The 15624-nt window shown below is 39.4% G+C and overlaps 1 protein-coding gene across 1 annotated transcript; it reads left to right on the forward strand.

Moving 5' to 3' along the window:
* Nucleotides 1–1213: 1213 nt before the first annotated feature.
* Nucleotides 1214–11371, forward strand: tnfrsf1a (tumor necrosis factor receptor superfamily, member 1a). Its single transcript, XM_084727249.1, has 10 exons — nucleotides 1214–1339; nucleotides 4626–4730; nucleotides 4838–4952; nucleotides 5899–6024; nucleotides 6144–6299; nucleotides 6413–6491; nucleotides 9229–9284; nucleotides 10306–10481; nucleotides 10568–10691; nucleotides 10798–11371. Exons 2-10 carry the CDS (start codon nucleotides 4662–4664, stop codon nucleotides 11079–11081), a joined length of 1185 nt encoding a protein of 394 aa, XP_084583375.1. The 5' UTR covers nucleotides 1214–1339; nucleotides 4626–4661; the 3' UTR covers nucleotides 11082–11371.
* Nucleotides 11372–15624: the final 4253 nt, after the last annotated feature.

A 15624-nucleotide genomic window follows, 5' to 3' on the forward strand; every position in this document is an offset into this window, starting at 1 on the left:
AAAGACAATACTTTAGGTCCCAAAATGACTAATCCACCCATATTCCCCTGATTGTTAAAATGTACTCTATTTGATGATAGCGGTCTGTTTTTATCTGTTTGTTTAATTATATGAAAAAGAAATGAAGACTTTTCATCATATTGAAATGAAGTTAAATAAAATCAAAGCATCATTTAAGGTAACCTTGAAAAATAATAAACTACAATAACTTCACCAAGGAGAAATTAGATAGATGGACAGATTTATCAAAAAGAAAGTAAACGATGAAAACATCAAAATTAGTTGATGAATGAAAACAGAAAGAACAGAAAACCTACATGACAAGTTCACTGAAGAAATCCTCAAAAAAAAAAAAAAAAAAGCCGAAAAGGAGTAGGAGGAAGTACACATTTATTTAATCCTATACCCTATATATGTATTTACTACTACTCATGTTCATAATTACACACACATATATACATATATACACACATCACACCCATACATATACCTACATGTCAGGACCCACAGGTGGATCACAGGAGATTTTATTTGGGTCCCCAAATAAATAAAAGAGGAAATTCTTCAAATTTAAGATTTACATCTGAGGTGCACTTTTAATAAAGCATTTAAAATGTGTCTTCTGTTTTACTGAGGAAAAAAGAGCCTGTTAAATGCACTGACTTTGTCTCAGTTGTGAAGTGGGCCAAAATGTCCTTTAATGTCTTCCTGTCAGGAGGAAATAAAACAGTGAGACTCCGCCTGAAAGAATTTGTTTCCCGCTTCCAAAGTTTTAACATGTGTGTATGTTCTCAGTAAGGTGATGCACTAAAAATGGTCAGAAGTGTTCATTTACGCAGAAACGTGAGTCATGATGGTTTTCCTTTTTTTGTCTTTTTTTTTTTTGTTTTGTTTTAAAAAAGAGGATCTCCAAGAAAAAAAAACAAACAAAAAAAAAAGTTTGGGAAACACTAATCTATTGATCCATGTATTGAATGTAAAGGCAGTGGCGTAAGAAATATGGATGCGTGAGCTGTCATTTACCTGTGTAGACAGGTTTATGGTCGCCCACCTGTCTGCTCTTTCATTGCGTTTGTTTAAGTGTGTGTGTGTGCGTGCGTGTGCGCGTGCGTGTTTTGTCTTCTTGCCAAACTGCTATTCCTTGAAACGGACTCGTGACGTGACGCAGCTATTTCCCGTTTGAGTCCGCCTCCGCTCGTGCTCAACGGAGTGGCAAAGATCGGTCTCTCCGTTTTCACAATAATAAAGAAAAAAACTTTTATCCGGCTTAATGTACATTAATGTCGACACGCGGGGCTGAAGCGAGGAGGTGTCCGTCGCCGTGTCAGTGGTTGTCCAGGTAAGTGACGGTAAAATACTTTGCATGTCAGTCTGCGGGAGATTCATATCAGACTTGGGGCTGTGGTGGGCGTTTTGTGGTGTACAGACAAATCGAAACCTGTGAGACAAGAAACAAAAACAGTAAAACCTTGCCTATACGTTTATCTTTTAAGTACGTCAACGTTATCGCTAAACACGAAAGTCTTAAGGTTGACTTTTGAAAGTTTTTTTGTAGTGACTCCAGTTGTCAAAGTTCAGTCTAATCTCAGTGTTTCATTGCGACGGGGAAATGTGTGTGTGTGTGTGTGTGTGTGTGAGAGAGAGAGTGTTAAGCTGCCAAACAAGTGGCGCAGAAATATGCTTAAACTGGCTGTAGACCAACTTGTTTATTGTGTAACTAAGAAGTACGTTTCCCATAATATTTTATTTTTAGCGTGTGTTGAAACCCATTAAATAACTTAAATAAAGTTTGTTTCAGGCAGGAGGCAACCTTAAATGACCCGGCTTACTGTCACAGTGATAATGAAACAAGAAAAAAAAATCAGCCAAAAACGTTTAATTAATATTAAATTACTTACAGCTCAGTTTAAAGATAAATTAAGTGTGATGTGTGGCATTAAAACTAAATAAAATCCAGTGGATTTGACTTTTTATCCAAAGGAGAAATGATTTTTGTCTTGCTTACCTTTGGCCGACCTTGCAGTTTCGTTTTATCTTATTCAGTGATTAAAACCGCATCTGAAAGTTCTGCCCACTACCAGTGTTTTATATTGTTTACTCAGTTTAATCCACACGCAGCTGTCAACTGTTTTTGTATGGACTGTTTCTTTGTTAGAAAGTAGGTTCAAGAAAAACTTTCATAGCAAGGTGTGGGGGTTTGATAATCCTGATTAATAACTGGGACATGTGGACTGATCAAGGGGTGGGGTCAGCTATTATGCAGACCCCTGCATAATACCTGTGAGGTATGGCGCCTTTGTGGCACCTAATTAAAAAACAAAAAAACAAACCCTGTCCTTCCTCGTTGTCTCAAGAAGGAAATGCAGTGAGCGTATTTCAAAATATTGACAAGGTGGCACGTCTCAAGTCTTCAAGTCAAGGAGGACAAAATATTCAAATTCACTCCTTTCATTTGGCTCACACAGCGATCGCTCAGCGGTGACGTGAGTCAAATAAATAAGTGAAATGTGAGTATTTTGTCCTCCTTGACTTGAAGACTTGAGATGTGCCACCTTTTCAACCTCCTTTTCTAAATATGGTAATATTTCAATGCTCTGAGCTCTTCAAATGTATTTGCCTTGACCTCAGTTTACTGGGTTTGTAAATGTCAAGTAAATCTAACACTAAGATATCAGTGTTGGCATTGAGGTCAAAGGTCAGGAGTTAATGACATTTGAATACATTTAAAGGTCCACTGTGTAAAAATGACAAGGATTAATTGGCAGAATGTGTCAGGAAAATAAGAATTATTGTGGTTTTGTTATCTTATAGTTAACCGTTTTTATCTACAGAGGGCGTAGGTCCTCTTCTGTGGAGGCCACCTTGTTGTGCTGCCATCATTCTACAGTGGCCCAGAAAGGACAAACCAAACACTGACTCTAGATACAGATACAGTTTTTTTAGGTTCTCCTACACACTTCAAAAGGAAGACAAGGTTTTTGCAGTCTGCATGCTCGTTGCTAGATATTCCAAAATCTTACAGACTGGCCCTTTAATATTTTTTTAACCATGTACATTCTGCATTAAAGACTCTCATAAAATCCTTACTTAGCAGTGTCTCAGTGAATAAATTCCTTAAAAAACCCTCAGAGAAAATGCAGCTTTTCTTGGCTCTTTACCACTAGTGAGGCAAAACATTTTAAATATGACTTAAGGGAAGGTTGTTACTAAAATCAGAGGCCTTTATCCTCTGTGTTCTGGTCATTTTGGGACCGAGCTTACTTTTACTTATTACATAGATCTTAATTGTTCAAAATGTACCCAGTAGATCTACTGGGTGGATTACGTTTGTGGTTTTTCTTGGCTGGCGAGTGAAGAAAATCTACCAGCCACATGTATATTTTACCAGTCTGCGGCTGGTGGTGCTCGGCTCTACATAGTCAGAGTTGGTTCAGCTCTTATCAGAGCTGAGTGTGTGTTAATGTTTTCAGCTGCGGGTGGACTGGAGACTAACTGGCCAGAATAGGCACAGTTTAATCTGATGTGTACCCCGAGTAGTTAAATAACACACAAAACGCAAACCAAGGGTCGGGCAGTGAAGAGGAGAATGTGAGGACTGTGGGGTTAAAAGGGACAGTTCACCCAGAAATGGAGATTCAGTCATAATCTACTCACCCTCAAGCTAATTGAAGGTTAAGTTTAGTTTTTTTAGTCCACAAAACATTCCTGAAGTTTCACAGGAAAACAGCGTTGCACGAACTCCCAAACAATTTAAGCGAATCGCTGTAGATCCTTGGCTTGGAGCCACGTTCATGTGTTCATGCACACAGTCTGAACTGGGTGTGTGTGGTGTGACGGCGTACAAACAACATGCTGCTGCTTTTTTATTTGAAAACTGGCCACCATTCACTTCCGTTGTTTGGGAGATTGTGCAATGCCGTTTTCCTTTGAAACGCCAGCAGTGTTTTGTGAACTAAAAAAAGAAACTCAACCTTCAATTAGCACGAGGCTGAGTAGATAATGAGATAATAGATAATGATTGAATTTTCATTTTTTGGTGGGCTTTCCCTTTAAACTCCCTAATAGACTGACTTGGACATGATTGTGCTCAGGCTCATAGGTTGCAGTAAGCTGAGTAAGTTGCAGTTACACTCTAATAATGAATATTTAATAAAAGCTAAGTATTGAATCATAGCCATGTCTTTCCATGTAACACCAACATGTTTCTGCTTGCTAATGTTTCCATGTGATTTTTTTTAAGTATCCTGTCAAACTGTGACCTGTTGGTGGTGCTAAATGAAAGGTGTATCCTGGGTGCATAATTGTATGTGCATAATTTGATGGCAGTTGATCCAATATTTATAATATATTTTTTAAAGAATCAGAATTTCCCCCAAAAAAGTACCTGTTGGGTAGTTGCTAAACCTTAGTTTTTTAACCCATGGTATTAATGCAGATAAAATAATCTTGATTTTGTTGCAATTTAAGACCATTTAAGAAATTAAATAATTAGTTTTAAGCACTAAGAGGCGCACAGCTTATTGTCTCCCCATCATTCAGCACAAGATGGCCTCGGTAGTAAATTTATATCATCTGTGAGTTATATTGATATTACATTGGTTTTATACAGATTGTTTTCCCTGCAGGTGGCCTCAGATGGATTGAGTTAAACCTGTAAGATAATGGCAGGAGGCGTTCACAGAGGAAGATCGAAAAAAAAAGCCTCCGTTGGCACAATACTGATCCTTATGGTAAGAAGAATTTAAAGTGATTCGCTAAAATGCTTGCATATGAACTGCCTTGTGATGGACAATAAAACTTTTCTTTGTGTATTCATTGCGCGTGTTCTGTGTTGCAGTACATGATCATCCCCACTTTGACATCGTTAGAACCACAACCTACAGAGGAACCTAAGTGTCCACCTGGGGACTTTGACAACGGAGAGGGAATATGTTGCAATAAATGCCCTCCAGGTACCGTACGGCCTCCTGCACATCGCACATGATTCACGTGTTTATCACCAGAAATATCACACAGGTTCTACAAACCCCAGTTCCAAAAAAGTTAGGACGCTGTGTAAGAGATAAAGTTGCAAATCATTTTTGACTAACTGTATTTTGAAAAGTACAAAAGACAAGATTTTTAATGTTCAAACTGATGAACTTTATGCTGGAGTCCACATTTAAAATTGTTTTTGGAAATCATGTGTCCTCCGGGCTAAAAAGGACAGGGACCGTTCAGATTCAAAAACGAGCATCTGTGATGGCACGGTGGTGTGTTAGTGAGCATGGCATCATGGGTAACTGTCACATCTGTGAAGGCCCCATTAATGCTGAGAGGTACATACAGGTATTGGAGCAACACGCTGCCATCCAGATGATGACTTTTTCAGGGACTTCCTTGCTTATCTCAGCAAGACACACTCTGCACGTGTTACAACAGCGTGGCTTTATAGTAAAAGAGTCCAGAGACTAGACTGGTCTCCCTGCAGTCCAGACATGTCATCCACTGAAAGTGTGTAGTGCATCATGAAACACAAAATACCACAACCGAGACCCTGACTGTTGAGCACTTGAAGTTGTATATCAAGCAGGAAATGAGAAAGAATTTCGCTTTCAAAACATCAACAGTTAGTGTCCTCAGTTTCTAAACACTTGATGTGTTGGAAAAGTTGATGTTACACAGTGGTAAACATGCCTCTGTCCCAACTTTTTTAGAACATATTGCAAATATCAAATCAAGAAAAAATAAGTTAATCAGTTTGAACAATAAATGTCTTGTGTTAAATTGAATATAGGTTGAAAAGAAAATAATTGCATTCTGGTTTTATTTATGTTTTACAGATCATCCCAGCTTTTTTGGAATTGGGGTTTTTGTACTAACAGATTCATTTTACAAAGTCTTAACTGTGTTTTCCAGGTTTTAAGCTTGTAGAAAAGTGCCATGCTGAGGGTCAGAGAACTAAGTGCACAGCATGTCCTGTTGGACAATATAGAGACCAGATCAACTACTCCACGACCTGCAAAGGTTGCAGACAGTGCAGACGTAAGAGTAACATTACCTTTATTCTAATGTTATCAGTTTCACCCCTTTGATTTGCCAGTGTTGTGTCAGGTGATGGCTTACTGTGTTCACTTTTTTCTCTCTTTTAAACTTTTCCTCAGCATCAAAGCATGAAATACAGGTATCACCATGTAACAGACAACAGGACACTATTTGTCGTTGTGAGGAAGGTTATTACAAAGCCGCCATTGACTCAGACATATACCAGTGTCTCAGATGTAAACAGTGTGGACCTGATGAAGTATTAAAAAGGGCATGTAAGTCTTACAATCTTGTTATGTCTATTTAAAAGCCTTTTATTTATTACTTCTGTGGTTCATCAGCTGTTTCCTCATTTCAGTGTGAATAAAATAATTGTTGTTGTGCACAGGTACACCGGAGAGCAACACTGAGTGTGAATGTAAAGAGAACTACTACAGAGCCAAGAGGACGTGTGAACCTTGCAAGAGGTGAGTATTCTAATGTATATCAGTTTCTCATACATGCATTGTTCCCATCCCGCTGTTTGTAATGGTTTTATTTAGACTGGTCAATGGGGAAGTTGGTTTGTTGAATTGAAACTTGCTACATACGGCCGACAATGTACAATCTTTCCATTTGCTGGCAGCAGAAGAGAGAAGTTGCGAGACACTGGAACTGGGCCACTGGCATTTTGACATTTACTTAACAAGTGCTCATTTGTTAAATGTACTGCGTCAGTGGCTTCTGTTTCACCCACTGTATGCCTTGTTCCCTGAGGGAGAACCCCTGAAATATCTGGGCAAAATCCCTTTTTGGGGCCTACAGAATTTAGTTTCTTAATTTGTTATTTTGTAGGAAGGAAGACTCAGTGGGAATAAGATCATAGAAATAATGTAATAATATTATAGGAACATTACAGGGAACACTGTCCTAAAAAAAAGGCAGAAAAGAAACATAACAAGACAAAAAAAAAAAAGAACTTGGCTGCGATTTCACCACATTCAACACACTTTCAGCTCAGCACCACTGCTGTCATTATGTCGTTATCATAATTTAATGTATTCAGGGTCATATTTCCTAACCACACACTTTGGAGCTTATTCTGGCACAGGGTTGTCTTCCACATCACTTTTTTTGCTTCAAAAACTTAACCATATGTTATCACTGTATCCGAACAGATTTTCTTCTAAACATTTTATATGTGTTGGGACATAGTTGCTGAAAACATGAGAAAACACTGAGAATATGTAGCGATTAATTGTGGAGTTAGACTGTTGTTCATGATTTCTGTCTTCATGTTTTTTTTGGGTGGACCTTAAACATAACTCGGTGATGGTCCCCCAACACTGTACAAGCCCCACGAACCGACGCACACACGACAACGCCTCCCCTCCCGCTCCCTATCAGTCAGTCAGTCAGTCCAAATCCGCCCAGCAGTTCACTTCAGCTCACTTCAGTCCCAACAACCCGACACAGAAGGGGAGAAAAACAGCCATCGTATCATCGTCCTCTGTCTCTGGTGGCTCAAACATGCCTGGACATGAGCGGCCATGTTTCGGGTCAAAGTGGTGGTTGACACCGAGCCAGCAAGGCGGACACATCCTAGCTTAGAATTGAGTATTAATAATATATAATTTATAGAATATTCTAGATCCAAGATGACATTGACAGAAAGACTGAGAGAAAAGGCACCGTTACAAATCCGTCTGCTGCGTCAGCACCACGGACAGCACCCAGGACTTATCAATACACAACACAGTGACGCTAGTGATACTTCAGAGCCACGGTCAGGGCCATAGATTCTAACTCTCACAAACCTCTGTCAGATAAAAGATCAATGGGTCTTGTTCGAGAACCGCGCATATGAACAGATTTGTTCTTAAGTGGTGTGTACGAGTGATTTAGGAGAACTTGATGTATTCATCAGTTTTCTGGTATTTTGAATTTTCTGTCAGATACAAACTTGAGCGGTCCAGGCCTGCTGTATGAGTCATGTGCAAGTTTTTCACTAATGATTATATATTTCATTACTTTGAAGACATTTTGAGTTTAAAAAAAATAATTAGACTTCATATTATGTCGCCATTATCCTGTTTGACTTCATTTCAAATTATAATATAATTGTAAATTTACACATAAATCCCACCATCATTGATTTAATGATGTATTATTATCTACTGTCAGGTGTATTGTCATATAACTTGACATGCAGGTTTATGAAATCAAGGGGAACATCACTCACTTTTTTCCTCTTAAACTATTTTCATATCGAGACATTTAATTTTTATTTCAGTCACAGCTTGACCCTCAGCTAACAGGGGACATTAACAGCACTTGTTTTTCCAGTGCTGACGCTGTTAAAATGATAGATTTTCATTTATGGAAAAGAAAGCGGAACTGCAATCTTTAAACTTATTTTTTATGAATGAACTCTTCCTGACTTATGGGGCAAGAATCGTACCTTATATGGTATTACTGGGGTGTTAATTATGCTAATTTACAAGTCTCATGCACATGCACTCAAATACGCACAGGCGGATCATTTGATCTGAAGTTACATATGTTTGTTAAATCCCATCGTACAAGAAAAAGTACAGGACTGTTAAGAACAGAATATGAAAATGTTGAGGCACAGGCAGACTAGACTAACATATTTAATTAAACAGCGCCTCTCCAGTCTCTCTGCTAAAAGGGGATGGAGCAGTGGGATGGCAGGTTTAATCACAGATCAAAATCATAAACATAAATATTGTCGTGGCCATGGTTTTCCTGGTTACACAGAAACGAAACCGTTTTTGAAAAAGGAACTATTAGTGAAAATATAAACAGGGTAGTTCATCAACTCAACTCAGAGTAATGCCCCAAAACTCTTGTTTCAGTAAATGAACGTGTCCAGTTATAAGTTGATGAACAGATGAACAAACACATCACAGATAAAAGGGAAAAAAATGACGGGGGCAGAATAATTCATAGCTAGCTAGCTCATGTTCACATAAAAGTATAAATATAGTCATTAGTAGTGATCGTGACAGATGAGGCATTACCACTGGTTTATTTTGTACCAGTTTTCTGTGTAATGGTGACTGAAACTGTTCTTAAAGTGTCAGCTGAATTCATTCGCTGATGCTTAAATAAGTGCATCAGTCCTGGTCTTAATCACTTCCTCTTTGTATGCACTGCTACTTCCTCTTTAATGTTGTGAAACATACTTTCTGTTCTCCACAGTTGTTCTGCTGAGTGCAAAAGCCACTGTCCATCCCTTCCTACTATGAACACAAAAGGTGAGCACTTGCAACAGAGCTATGATTTTATATGACAGAGTTATTACACCGGTTTCCAGAGTAACAGTAGATCTGCTGGAGGAATACAATGACTAAACTAACATGACATGTCAGGGAATCTTGAAAAATCTTTAAAAATAGTCATATATTAGCTACAGTAGGTGTCTCCAGGGCCACATTTTGCCATAATGATACACGCGCACTGGGACACACGAGGTGGAAACAACAGACCTTTTTTGTGGCGGCCATATGAAGTAGTAGGGTAAACACAGGAGAGTAATTATACGCATATCATGTAGGCGCAAGATGGTCAGAAACGTCAGCGGAGAGAAAAGGTATCGCCTGCACGCCTGCAAGACAACGTTTCGGTCCGACCTGACGAAGATCCAAGTCTGATTGAAACGTTGTCTTTATTAAACTTTTGTGGCAGGGAGTAAGTGTGTAGGCATTACCTTTTTTCTTTAAACACATTCATTACTAATTAAGGTCCCGTTCCATTCAATGTAACAGAGCCTTTCCGGTGAACCAACATGCACAATAGCAGCACCCTGACTCTGTTTGACCTGAATGGAACGGAGCCTCAATTAGTATCATTGCTAACACCTGAGTTTACCTTACTAGTTCATGTCAAAATGGCTGCTGTGAAAAAGGTCTTTACCAACGTTGTTGCTGGTAATAAATCATTTTTAATTGATGAGTCCATCCATCTATTTTCTGGCCCTTATTCATGTCCAGATCATCAATATAATCAGTGATTTCATTAGGAATTATCGTTATATACTGCTTGGAAGAACTGAATGAAATGTGAAAAATTCTAAAATTCCCTACAGCAGAAAGCCTGCATTTCTCTGCTCAGCATTAAAGAGGTGATTAGAATAATCTCTGAGGGAAAAAGCTGGTCAGACATTCAGTAACTACAGTGTTTTTTAGATGTAGATGTAGTTTAGACTGTTTAAAAACATTATTTCTTTTTTGACGTATGTCTATCTTTGTGTCTTTTTCCCTCTGGCTCATTATGAAGCTCCTGATCTTCAAAAGGATTTTTTCATCAACGTATTTTGCGGAACTGCAGCTGTGGTCGTGGTATCGTTGGTGCTGGTGGTCATCATCACCTACTTTGTCACAAAAAGGTCAACCAAGAAGAAGTTGCTGAAACTGACCTCTCAAACATCTGACGTCTCTGCAGACTCATGCAAGGTACACTGATCTAACTGTGTGCTTACTTTTTTTCTGCTGGATGTACGTCTACAGTCAGTAAATTTTGATTTGTCCTTTTCTTATAGGAAGTTCTGATCTGTAATGAGGGACCTTCAAACAACAACAGTGTCAATGCAGCTCTTCCAAGTCCTGTGAGTGAACAGGAGCAGCCATCTAATCTGCCTGACTGCATCCCCTTGGAAATCAAAAGTAATTATATTTTATGCTGCACATGTTGCACAGTGTGTTTCAGCTCAAACATACAGAAAACTAACTCTTATCTCTTCCCCTCAACTCCCTCCTCCCCTCTCTCTAGTCCCTGACCTGATCTACACGGTGCTGGATCTGGTTCCTGTGCTGCAGGTGAAGCAGCTGGTGCGTTCTCTCGGCGTGAGGGATACAGAGATCGAACAAGCAGAGCTGGACCACCGATCCTCCCGGGAGGCTCACTACCAGATGCTGAGAGTGTGGGCAGAGAGAGGGTCGCGGGCAGGTGGAATGCTGCACTTGCCCTTGTTGGAGCAGTTGCTGGACGAACTGAGAAAGATGCACCTGGGACGGGCGGCCGAGGAGCTGGAGACAAAGTACAGCATTCAGTAGCTCTGCAACGCGTGCCAAGTGGAACAAAAAGCTTATGAAACCAAGTATTGTTCTTTTCAGTGACTCTTGCATGGAGAGCCTCAACGCATACAAAGGAACATGGTGCTATCATCAAAGCAGTTTCATTTCACAGCCACCAGCATCACTGAGAACTCTACCTCTCGTCCTGCCAGTCACTCGCTCAGAAGCCAGGGTCAAACTACTGAGAGCGACTGATCAAATGGTTGTGGCAGGGAGAGTCACCAACAAATGTGATTTTGCACTGAATTCTGCTCAAAATTTTTAAAGAACTCTTAAAAGTGTATATGTATGTATATATGTATATATATATATATACATATATACATATATATATATGGGTGTATGTGTGTGTGCGTGCATGTGTTTTAATCTTATTGGAATATTAAGACATTTGGGGAACTAGAATTATTCACTTTGTTGCACAGGAAAGACTGGAAAAGGGCAAAACAGCTAGCTTAGCTCTGACCAAAATCCACCTACCGGCATCCCCAAAGCCCCCTCTTAAGCACCGCCCCTTTTTCCTCTGTGCTCCAATAACAGTTGAGCAAGGTTGGTACCAGGCGGAACCTCGCTCAACTTTCCCTTTACCTGTTTCTTGTACTTACGTATGTTATGTGCTAAGGTCAACTATATTGACAAGAAAATCAAAGTTTGAAGATGGTTAAAAGATGTTGCTAGGAGACCTGTAAAAGCAACAGCAGCCTACATGTATACAGTCCCATGTTAAGTCAGCTAATGTTGACAAAATGCTAGCTGATTGGTGTAGCTTAATTAGCTAGCATTTGGGTAACATTAGCTATAAAATTAAACTAGCAAGCTAGTGGTTTTTGTAGATTAGGTAGTTAGGTACCAGCTTTCAGTTGTAACTATCAGCTAACAATTGATGAAGATTAACCAGCGAGTTAGCTAGCATTTCACTACAATAGCTAACTTAAGCTGAATATGTATATGTCACTTTTACAGGACCCCCAGCAACATGTTTTAACCATCCTCAAAACTTGACTTTCTTTGCAACATAGACAGACTTAGCACATAGCATAAGCTATCTTATGCTGCCTTCCAATGTAACTTGTAAACTCATGATTACAACATGGGAAGTTGTGTAAACGACTAGTGAATTCCGAGCTTTCAGAGCATTTCCTCTTCCGATGTTGTGAATACCACAAGAGAGGAACGTTCACGCGGACTCATCTCATGAACACGGTAAACTCGACTCCATTTGAAGGCAGCATAAGTACAGAAAACAGGAAAGGAGGAAGTTGTACCAAGCTTGCTCAAATTTTATTGGAGCACAGAGCGAAAAAGGGCGGGACTTAGTAAGGGTCAACATGTTTGATATTGCTTGTTTAATCTGAACAAAGAGGTGTTAAAGGCTCAGTTTGTTTGTTTGGATGGGGATTTATGTATTGTCAAGGAGCAGTGAGCTGTTGAGATACAGACAGGCCGACCTTTGGACAGAGCCGCTTCCAGTCTTAATGCCAAGCTAACCTAACAGCCTGAAGATACATATTACATTACAAACATAAGTGTAAAATAAGCATATTTCCCAAAATGTCAAAAAAAAAGTCTTTGAGGCTGGAGATGCGCTGTTTTTTTCTATCAATATATTGTACATTATGTCTTTGGCAATATGGGGGAAAATGATTTCATATGGGACTGATTTTTATTATAAAACATGCATTTCATGATTTCAGTCTGGACTAACTATATAGTATTAATGTTGCTTTTTACTGACCAGCAGAGTTTTATCCATTCTGCCTACTGTGCCATTAAGTTCAGTAATAGTTCCTATTGGAAAAAAAATAAGATTTAACACATTTTAAACAAGAGTATTTTTCCATTTTTTTGATTTGTTTTGTGGAAGAAAGGGAAGCACAAAAGCTAAAGACTATCTGGTCGTGAGATTAACTGGTAATGTTTTACTAACAGTTCCTGGTTATGCTGTCGAAAGCACCCTATTAAAATGTCATGAGAACAATAACAAAGAGGGGAAGATTTTAGTTCCCTCTTAATGTAGACCAGACCCCTGCTACTTTTCACAGGCTTTTCACAGCCACATTAGCATTCTTTGATGCCCCCTCATACAAGCATTATTCATGCCTGTTAGAGAAAACAGGACACGCCTTGTCTCAGTATGTCTCAGTCAGGCAAGTTTTATAATACCAGTCCTGGCCTGCAGATTGAGATATGAATCAGTCACACACAGACAGACCAAGGGCGCGTCATTTCAAAGCACTTTTAGCCTGTATATTTGAAAATGTATTGTAATAACGGAAGCTTTTATAAAACAATCAATGTTGAAAAATGTTGAGCAACATCCTAATAAATGCCTCGTGTATCTTTATGTGTGGATTTTAATTGTGCCATAAATTTGTGTGGAGCCTCCAGACAGCTGTCGTGTGAGGGTGTGTGGATGAAGTGTAAATGCGACAAATATCTGAGAGTTGATGAGGATGTGATGTATTTAAGTTCAGGCACGCTGCCAGTCTACATTCCACCTTGGAGCTTTAAACATTGAATATGAAGGGACGTCCTTTCTGCTATATAATGTTTAACTGTCTTTGTCTTTTTTATGAACTGATCAGATCTTTTCATCTTTTTTTTTCCCTGTCCTGTAGCTATATTCTCCTGTCTGGTCTACTTCCCTTTAACTCACTTCTGCACACCTGTGAGCACTTCTCTGTCTTCTATTTCACTTTGCAATCAAACACCAGATTTTCATGGTTGATTTCACAGCAATGCTTCTCCGTATGCCATGTAATGAGCATATAACAGCCACCGCTTTTCCCACAAATTCCTCAGAAATGCACACAGGGCCCTTTCTCCGCCTCTTAAAATGATTTCCCTCCTGTTTGCCCAAGGTGATCAATAAGCCTGATTGACATGAAACAACAATAGCTCATCCTCAAAAGAAATCAATCACCACCTCCGTTCCCCTAAGCGCTTTTTAACTGCGACACATTAACCAGCCCTGAGCACTGATTTGTTGGCTGCAGAATCCAGTTGTTCCCGTCGGGCCAGTTGCAGAGGGCAGGGGCGCAGGTGAAAGGAAGAGAGGGAGGGACCGATCCGGGCAGAGAGAAGTAGGAGGAGGAGGAGAAAGCTAACAGAAACCAAAGATGACTGGGTGAAACAAAATGGATCCAACCAAGCCCAGGTAAAGTCTATAATTTTATTTATTCAAAGCTGGTTGTGGTGGAAGGTGAGGGAGTACGAAGCTTAAGTAAGTCACGTACAGTAAGTCACTTTCATGTTGGAGCTGCTGATCCATGGACTGTCTTGTGGAAACTGTTCAGTTGATTTACTGAGGCTGTAAATCTACCGGGAAGCCTGTTTTTATTGACCAATTACCAATCTTTGAATGGGTTTAAGTTGCACAATTGCAGTATAACCTGGTTAACATCTTTAGTGTGCTGCTGGGGGACACAGACGGTGACTGTAAACAGGTATGACACCGTGATGAAAGCACTTGCGTCAGTCCTTTGAAGTTTGACAGTATAGCCTGAGCAGATTACCTGTCCCGGTGTGTTTGTTCGTGTACTCTCTAAAAACTGTTTGAATCCGATCATGAATACAAGTTACAGCAGTGATCTCACACGTCACCAGCAGCGTCTCACAGCAGGGATCCAGTGCATAAAAAAAAAAAAAAGTGTCTCTTCTCATCAGTAAATGGACACGTTTAGTTTGACGTTCAGTGACTTCCACATTCCTCTTCGCTGTAACTTAAACTTGCAGCAGGACATTCTGCAGCTTGTGGTTGTGTTGCACTTGTGGGAACTAATGTCAGACGAGTCGTGACGTTGCACTTTGACCCTCATGGCCGTGTAACTGGAGCTGTAGCCGTGAGAAACAACCGGTGTCCTGTTAAATCAACGTCACTGTCAGGAAGATGCAACAGTGGTGATTTATTCTTCTTTTACAACCTGAGTACCTGACTGACTCTACTGTGTGTGTGGGAAAGTATTTTGAATAGTTTACCTGTTTTTTTTATTGTAGCATCCATTTCAAGTGAATTTCTAAAAAATCTTTTCTTGACTATATTATATATATATATATATATATACTATATACTAGGGCTGTCACAATATCAGATTTTCACTACATGATTATTGTGGCCAAAATACTTTACAATAATGTTATTATATGTATGCAAGAAACTGGAATGGAAAAATGATGTGAGTTAAATTCATCTTTAACCTTGTCATTTGTGCGTTTTGGCTCTTTTTTGGTAAAACAGTTATGCTCAAAACACGAACGTAGGAGGGTGGAGAGAGAGTCTGAAACCATAACTGCGCAAAAGCGTACAAAAAATGCAAATACACTTAATGGACAGTGAGAAGGTGTGTGTGTGTGTGTGGGAGGCGCTGAGGGAGGGCGATGAAGTGATACTGGAAAGAAACTGAAGGTATGTTTAAGAGGCGCTACATTATTTACGAAAATGATCATGAACAGTGAGCTGGTCATTACTGAGAAACAAACACAAAATATAAAGTTAAAGAATAATTTTATTGATTTAAAAATG

The sequence above is a fragment of the Lutjanus erythropterus genome, chromosome 9 (assembly GCF_056507025.1).
Source record: "Lutjanus erythropterus isolate fLutEry1 chromosome 9, fLutEry1.hap2, whole genome shotgun sequence".
In the NCBI taxonomy this organism is placed as follows: domain Eukaryota; kingdom Metazoa; phylum Chordata; class Actinopteri; order Lutjaniformes; family Lutjanidae; genus Lutjanus; species Lutjanus erythropterus.